The sequence below is a fragment of the Pseudopipra pipra genome, chromosome 2, assembly GCF_036250125.1.
Source record: "Pseudopipra pipra isolate bDixPip1 chromosome 2, bDixPip1.hap1, whole genome shotgun sequence".
Taxonomy (NCBI): domain Eukaryota; kingdom Metazoa; phylum Chordata; class Aves; order Passeriformes; family Pipridae; genus Pseudopipra; species Pseudopipra pipra.
In genome coordinates, this window is record NC_087550.1 from 78088912 (window position 1) to 78097881 (window position 8970).

General features: G+C 40.8%; 1 protein-coding gene across 1 annotated transcript in view; it reads left to right on the forward strand.

Moving 5' to 3' along the window:
* The window catches only part of HS6ST3 (heparan sulfate 6-O-sulfotransferase 3), a 293361-nt gene extending 285077 nt beyond the window's left edge, over positions 1-8284 (forward strand). Inside the window, exon 2 of the mRNA XM_064646029.1 lies at positions 3159-8284. Within this exon, the coding sequence (XP_064502099.1) occupies positions 3159-3864 (706 nt within the window). The 3' untranslated portion in view covers positions 3865-8284. The remainder of the gene's footprint in view (positions 1-3158) is intronic.
* The last annotated feature ends 686 nt before the right edge of the window (positions 8285-8970 follow it).

Sequence of the window (8970 nt, forward strand, 5' to 3'; positions counted from 1 at the left end):
AAGTGCTTCTGTATTTAATCCATAGATGTCAACATTTGAAAACAATTTCCTATGATAATTTTTATAATTTTCCAACTGAAACAAATGTGCACGACCTATGTATTTTTACTTATATCATTATTCTAGAGACATGATATCCTTTTCCATGAAAGAAAACTTTGTGCATAACTGTGGTGCAGCATCCCCCCAATCTTCTCTGTAGCATGTAAAATAGTGTTGTCTGGCCAGTGCTCAGGATTAGATGGAAGAAATTCTAAGGTCTTCCAACTCCAGGTTGGTTAAAAGGGTGACAGAGAGTCACAAACAGAAAATTAATCAGAAGACTGTGAATTGTGAATGCAGCATAAGCTATTAGTGCCTCAGAAACTAAATGTGTGTCAAACTGCTGTTAAAGATTGTCTGCCAGGTAAAGAAGCCATTCAGTGGATAGCACAAGAAGGCAACTCTCTGAAAGCTGCAGAAACCAGGAATAGATTAATCAGAACAGTGAAAACAGATGCAGAAGTCAGGTAGTCACAAGGAGGAGCAGCAGCAGCAGCCTGACGGAAGTTTCTCTCCTGGTCTGCAGAAGGGAAGCTGCAGATGTTATACAAAGATGCACTGTTCTCATTTCCATGCATTTGCTTCATAGACCTGTTTATTGTACATCAAACATATTTACATGTCCAGGGATGAAATGGAAATGATTGATGCAAAGGAGGTATTTTTGTTAATTGTTGTTGCTCTGAGTCATGCCTGACTGCGACTGCTAGAGATGGGTGAGGAAAGACAGAACTATTATTAGGGGTATAAATAACTGTCAAGAGCAACTTCTAAACCCATCTGTTACCACATATTAACATCCAAAACCATCTGAAGAGAGGAGGGGCGGCAATACAAGGACTGAGCCAATGCCACATCTCTGTTGATGTAGATGCTGGCAACTGTCTCTGAGTCTTTGTCCACTGTTTTACATTTCTGCTCCCTTGGAGCTTCAAGCATTTTTGGTCACAACCCTATCCGTGCCTGCTGGATGTTGCAGCAACAGTGTCTTACACTCAGAGTTGATGGGTGTTTGGGATATGGGCTATTTTATCTGCACAACACTAGTGAAATGTGCCCCCTTTTTGTCCTATTAGTTGGAAAGTAATTCTTAATGTGCTCTCATACATACAGTGTAAAGCCAAGATGAGATGATCATCCAATCTGAGAAGAGAAAGCTGTGCCTGAAGTGCCCAAAGACAGTGCTTTTCATAGTGGAACTATCCTGCAGAGCACACAGGAGGATTCCTGGTGCTTCCTGCTCTGCAAGAGTAGAAGAGGGATTTTAGAAATATCTGTCTATGAATGGTTGTGGGATCCTTAGGTTCGGTGTTGATGTGGTCTGTGTAAGCAACTGAAGGGGATCAAAACAGCTGAAGTGCGTTTTGGTCATGTGTGAGTAGCAGTCAGAAAGCCCAAGCTCCAAATGATTTTGGAAGTATCATCCTTCAGAGTGTCATTCGATGCTAACACAGATCTTGGTTTCCAATGCAAGTGATAATGAAAATACGTCCGTGGTATTCCCTAGTTTAAATCCTTCCACCTGTAAAGCTTCTGCTGTGAAATAATTCTTGAAACAGCTGTTTCCATTAGATAGCAGCTCAGTAAATGACCCTGCAGCAGAACGTAGTCCATAGTTTGGCCTCACAACCTTATTTCAGAAAATTCTGTAGGTGGAGAACTCAGAATGAATAAGGACAAAGCATTCAGACCTGTTGCCTTTTGCCTGGTCTACATTGGTAAATATTTCTACATTTTTAGGAATATGGAGGGAAATATATATTTTATGACAAACCTAGGGTTTATGGAGATAGTGAATCTTCAGTGGCAGAAAGTGTGTGTTATCTGGAAAAGCAAAGTAATCATCTTGGAGATTGTTACAAATTTTGAGATTTTTCATCTAATTGGAGCTAGGTCTTTATTATATGGCTCTCAAAATGTTGGTTTGTTTACAGGGTAACTTGTCTTTAGCAAGCTTGCTTTCTGCTTACTTCCTTTGTCCTTCCCTAGGCTCAAAAAAGAGTACTGAAATCAGACTTTTCTTAAGAAATCTTGGGACTCATGATTTATTAATGTATTGTTTGCAGTCAAATGAGTCATGCAAACTCATGAGCCTATTTTTGAACCAGACTGTGTGTTAATTTTAGTCATGAATCTTCTTCTGGTTATTTTAACTGACAGAAATCATGAGTATTTTGTTTTTGGTTTGTGTTTATGATATCACCTTATAGTTCAGGGAAGTTATTATTCAGTAAAACATTTCTCAGTAAAAAAAACTCAATCTCTGAAAGCCTCCTTGATGCATATTCGATTGCAGTCCCTTTCAGTTTGCCATAAATAAATGTACAAACTGAATTTCATAGCTAAAAGATGAACTAACAATGTGAGTTCTGTAGTTATTTGCTCTATTTCAAATCAATATATCATGGTGTCTCTTTTGTAGTCTTGACAGTGAGGTTGAATAATGATAGTCTTTACACCAACAAATGCTTTTGTATTACACAATTATAACTAATTTCAATCAAGCACTTGTCTAAAATTGAGTCATATGAATGGATTTTGGGTCTCTTATTATCTTCACTCCAACTCACTTAATAATGGAGTTTTTTTTAAGTAGGTGGCTCATGCCAGTCTTCCACATGGTATTATTTTTCGCACTTGCACCATCCACATGAAATTACTCATGCTTTTCTTATATAGTGACGAAGTGCTGTAGGGATTATTATCTTGTGCATTTTGTGACACATGTGACTCCGTCCAGGAGAGAAGGGGCAAGATTATATCAACGTCTTTTCCCACTGTTCCTGAGGGTTAACACTTCAAAGTAGAAGGGACTACATTTCAGTTAATTGGTTTCACAAAGTAACTGTGACTGAACAGTTGATAGGTCAAAGTAATTCTGTTTCTCTGATAACTGCTTATTTCCTTTCATATTTTTATTTTTCTCCCAGTTTGCCTTGTACTTTATTCATGGTATTTGTGAAGCTTTTTCTGTCTCAGAAGTAGCCACTTTAAAGTGCCTACATTACACTGAAAAAAGTGAAGGGTGTGATGCCACTGTCAGGTAATGTTTTTGTTGTAGAATGAATAGTGAAATCTACTGAAATCTTAAAACTGTGTTTAATTATATATTTCAGAAATTTCTATTACATCACAATGCTGAGAGATCCAGTGTCAAGGTACTTGAGTGAATGGAAGCATGTCCAGAGGGGTGCAACATGGAAAACTTCCCTTCATATGTGCGATGGAAGAAGCCCAACACCAGACGAGCTGCCTACCTGTTATGAAGGAGATGACTGGTCTGGAGTCAGTTTACAGGAATTCATGGATTGTAGCTACAACTTGGCCAACAATCGCCAGGTGCGCATGCTGGCAGACCTCAGCCTGGTGGGATGCTACAACCTGACTTTTATGAATGAGAGTGAAAGAAATATGATTCTTCTCCAAAGCGCCAAGAACAATCTGAAAAATATGGCCTTCTTTGGGCTGACAGAATTTCAGAGGAAAACACAGTATCTCTTTGAGAGAACATTCAGCCTGAAATTCATTTCCCCATTCACCCAGTTCAATGTTACGCGGGCCTCCAATGTGGACATTGGCGAGGATGTGCGGCAACGGATAGAGGAGCTGAATTTCTTGGACATGCAGCTGTATGAATATGCGAAGGACCTGTTCCTGCAGCGCTTCCAGTACTCCAAGCAAGAGGAGCATCAGAAAAACCGGCTGAAGAGGCGAGAGGAGCGGCGACTGCTGCGGGAGCAGAGAGTTCACCAGTGGCCAAGGGAAGAGGCAGCAGGAGTAGCCATTACTGAAGATTATAACAGTCAGGTTGCAAGGTGGTGATGCTCCTCCACCTTGACTAACCAATGAGAGGATCAGAGAGTTTGTGCAACTTGGCTACCTGGGAATTAGCCAAGGAATTACTGCTTTGGTAAATGAGACCTCGTCTAACAACTGCCCCTCCTTGTCTCAGTTTTTTTTTTTGGTTTCTGCCAGTGAAAATGTATTGTTTTCTCAATAGGTACTGCGTAGTGTTCCTAAATGGCAGTAGAATAAGATTCTCTGTCCAAAAAGACTTCCTTCAAAGCCCTAAGCTACGAGGACGGGTTGAAGAGAGAGCTATATCCTTTGCATTAACAGATGTACCCTATACAATCTGAGCTACTAAAACTTGTGCAGACATGAATGAAAAATTGGGAAAAAATACCTGGCTTGGCTCCTTTGTGACATGAGAGCTGGTTTATTTGGTACTGTTCCTTGCAACTGTAGTGCATAACTTTCTAGTCAATGAAATGGAGGAAGGTACCCACTTTGCCCTCCAAACTTCTACATGCTGTGTTTCAATTAAGGGAAGAATTTGGTGAGGTGATAAAAAAGACCTAGAAAGTGTGGGATTGGGACATTGCTTGTTCTGTTCTGTTAGCCAGCAAGCAGAGATGGTTTATAGGTGAAGTGGTGAAGGGGTTAGCTTATTTCTCTGCAGATTCTGAGAGTACTGAACCCAGCCGGGTAGCAGCCATCTTTCTGAGTGTATGTGGCAAAGGCAAAGTCTTGAAAAATGAGGTCCATGTGGCAGCTGGGCACACATTATGGAGATAATCTGGCTGGAGGCAATGAAATCTGCCTTCACATTCACAAAAGGGATCAAGCAAACTACAGAGAAGAGGAAAGAGAGAGCAGGAAAAGCTTAAATATCAGTGTGACATTTTCCAGATTTGCTGTAAAAGCCTGGAGATATATTGTCTGTGAAGTTAGGCAGGTTTATGATATTGTCTGTTAAAATACATTGATACCAAGTGAATACAATTTAAATTGGTTTTCTCTCTAACTACAGTAGTGGCTTTAAAAAAAGCAGCTTTCATTTTTATAGGATACATAATGGATATGTGGAAAGTCTTGATATTTATTACTCTGTATGAAAATTCTTTGTAAATTTATTGTTTTCTTGATGAGAGATCTGTATCTGTTTTTCTTCCTTGTCTAGAAAAATATTCAATGGGTTCTTCCTCCACGTGTTACATTCTTATGGCTAAACTGCATCTGTTTATTCCAATATTTTATGTTTTTTCATTTGTAACAGTGAAATTTCAAAAAGAGGGTCCTGTGTAACATAGATCTTCTGAGAGTTTTTTTCCTTCTTCTTCTAGCATAACTGTAAAGCATTAGGAGGAAATTTCTCTAAGTGCCTCAACGTGGCTGCTAAATCGAGATGCTGAAAGTATATTATTGCATGCATGAATGGCTTTTACCTTACAGATTTACTAATTAGAAGTACTGGAGTACCTGATGTGGATGCACACTTCTCATTTGTTTTCAGAATTTGAGGTTTCTATCCAGTTGGTTAAAAAATAGTGCATTACATAAAAAAGAGGCTGAATTTGAAAATTGATTCCTTCATTTCTAAGTTAGGGGGTTTTTTGTGCATGCTGTAGCTTCTTTTCTTCCGACAATGCTCTTGCTACTTATCTATGCAGGATATCAAAAATACAATCTAATGATCCCATTGAGAGTTAATGTATACAATAATACATTAAACATGAAGTGTCATAATAGCATGAAGAAGTGAAGGGGGATACTGGGATGATACCTCATTATCAATGTAGTTCATTAGCAATACACTGCTTTACATCTGATTGTCAATGTGCTACTTTTGGGGTGAGTAGCAGTGGGTTTTAGTCCCTAATACCTGTTCCACTGGTGGATCATGTGCATTCAGAAGGGAAAATGCAGGGCTGCAGATTGTTATTCTTCTATCTGAGCATGGGATGTCTGCCTTAGAGAAGTGAGAGGAGCTCTCTAGACTCCCGAATGGTACTGCTGGGATCCCCATCGCTTGGAAGAGGCACTCAGACACCTCACTCATCTATGGTCACCTGCCTTCAGAGATTTAAATTGAAATCTTTACAGTCAAGGACTGAAGCTCACTCTGGGTGTCCTGGCTGCAGGACAGTGAGGCCATGAAGAGCTAAGCCTAACCAGTTTTATTGCATCTTTAACTCAGTGCAGGTAATTCACAGTGATCTGACATCTTATCTGCTGGCACCAGGGCTTTAGGCTGGGCTGGCCCTGGCCCTGCAGAGGAAAGGAGCTTTCTGGGTGGTGACACAGGGGTGAATGGAACTGTTGCATCTCCCCATTCCCACGCTTGTTGCTGCATCTTTCTGCAGACCACATAGCAAGAGAGGGGAAGGATGCTTTTTGCACCTGGTACTCTCTCTCCAGGACTTGCAGGTGCACTTCTTGTTTCCATGTGCACAGGGAGCTAGGGGTTCTGGGGAGACCCTAAAGGGCGGGAGAGAAGCCATCCATGTGGGAAGAGAGATGCAAGGCCAAATTCACATTAAGGAGGAAGGTAAGTGAGGAAGTAAAATCAGTTCCAACTCTTTTTTTTTTTTGTAAGGCATCCCTTGCTCTTCCTCCTAAGTGCAAAAAAAAAGTGTCCCCTTCCTCGTGTGGCTGACTTTCCCCAGCAGACCGTCTCTCTATGCTGCTCACAGCAATGGGGTCCTCACTTTTAATTTAGAAAATGCAGTGCTATCTTTTCAGGGGTGAAGAAACAGTGCTTCAGAAATGCTTCTCTGGAGCCTCACCAGTGACTGTAAGTATTAGTTTTGGCTGTCTAAGGACACCAACTGTTCTCCACTCTATTCCTTCTGTCTGATACAAAGCAAAGCCTAATGAGGAAAATCTAAGCAGTCTTTAGGCCCTTTACATTAGCTTTAATAGTTTGGCAATATCATCATGCAATGCCTAACCTCTTCATCAGTCATTTCCCAGGAGACAAGATTAGGTCCTGAAGAGCTGTTAATGTGCTGTGGCATCTACCTTAACACTTGGGATTTAGTTAAAATTGAAGTTGGTTTGTTGGATTTTTTTTTCCTCTGGAGCCTGTGTAGCAGATAGCCCTGGTTGTGCTGGAATAGGTATATCGGTTTTGTTAGTTCGGGGTTTTTTTGAGAGAGGCAGAGAGCTAGCAACTAAGATCTTGCTCAGAGCCCCTGGGACTGAAGGACTTGGCACTTCCTTCCCCAGCTCCAGCAGTAGATCAAGCAAACTCACTGCACCAACAATCCTGTTTTCCTTAGCTGAATTTCCTGGCACATGACAAATAAAGCAGTTTGGAAATACTTTCAGGCTGACTGCTAATACACAGGCTTGCAGTTTTTTTCCTCTTGGATACTGTGCTTGAAAGAATGTAATGCAAAAGCAAAATAAAGGCCCTGCTTCATATATCTGTTATTCCAGGTTTTCATTGCTCTGACAGCATGGACTTCACTGTAATTACACTGACTCATAAGATTGGAGTGCACCATGTTTCTTTCTAAACCTTCATGAGCAACAGTGCTATAGGATTTCTGTCCATCTTTCTGGCATTATTTTGTTGCTTAAACAAGGCAATTTGGCTTGTGCTACTGTGGTGCTGAAACAAATCTCATTCTTTTGTAGTGGAGATGTACTTGCTAATCCTTCCCATCACATTCCCAGCATTGCCTGCCTTTTCCAGTTATAATTCACTGTAAGCTTGGAGTGGATGGAGAAACATGCTGTGTCATTAGAACTTGTTTCTGATAATTAGATGTCTAGTCCAAGAACTCAGCTTATGGCCTTATGGGCCATACCTTATTGAGGAATGATAATTTGTCCTCTTTCCCACTCATCAATGATAACAATAAAAAGCTTTTTCACAGTTGTGGTGGTTTGACCTTGGCTGGATGCCAGGTGACCACCAAGCTGCTCTATCACTCTCCCTTCCCAGCTGGACAGGAGAGAGAGAATAAGATGGAAGACAACTCATAGGTTGAGATAAGGCAGTTTACTAAAGCAAAAGTGAAAGTTTGTGCATGCACAAGCAAAAAGACAAAGAAAAAATTATTCTCTACTCTCCCTCAGCAAGTGATGTTCAGCCACTTCCCAGTAATCGGGGCTTCGGCACATGTAGCAGTTGCTCCAGCAGGCAAACACTGTAAATAATGAATGCCCACACACACACTTTCCTCTTGCTGTTCTTAGCTTTTATATCTGAGCTCACGTCCTATGGTATGAAATATCCCTTTGATTAATTTGGGTCAAATGACCTGGTTGTGTCCCCTTCTAGGATATTGCCCACCCGTCGTGAGAGACAGCACTGATGCTGTGCCAGCACTGCTCAGCAGTACCCGAAATAAGGTGTGTTATCAACACCCTTCCAGCTACCAATAGAAAACATAACACTGTGAGGGCTGCTGTGGGAAAATTAACTCCATCTCAGCCAGACCCAATACAACCATGGAGAAAGAAAAAACACCATTTGTGATACCGGATATTCTTCACTGCAGTTCTGTTAGTAGTGAGGCTGTGATAACCTTGCTAGGCATTCTACCCAACATGCAGCAGTTATTTGATCTTCACTAGAAGCAGAAGTACAGAACAAAAAAGTGATGGAAGTCAGATCCAAAGCCAGACTTCATAACTGTAGCATATCTATTCAACCAAATGGCAGGTCACATCACCTTTGCATGTGGATCGTTCAGATTTGACATCCGCTACTAAAACAGGAGGTTTCTTAAGGTGGTCTTCTCATTAGCACATGCTTCCTTCTGCCCTAGAGGGTTCTTGTTTCCCACCTACACTCTTGTTTCAGTTATAAGCACTGATGCTTTAAAACTTACCTCACTTTTTTTCCCTCTGTTGCTGTTCCCCTGCTACATATGGAATTTTTAGGTTTTGGTCTTGGATAAGGACTATGTTGTTTCCAGGCTGCTGGAGACTACTATGTACAAGATGAACAATCACAATAAAATCATCTGCTAAAGCAGATTGCTGTATCCTCCTTACATGTGGCAAAAGCACACTCGGAAAAGGTACCCAATTTGCACTGTAACACTTCTTTCAGTTTGATTCTTGTAATAGTTTCTTTGTCTATATTTTGTGGAGGAAAATGGGTTTCATAGCTTACGATGTCCTTGGCCT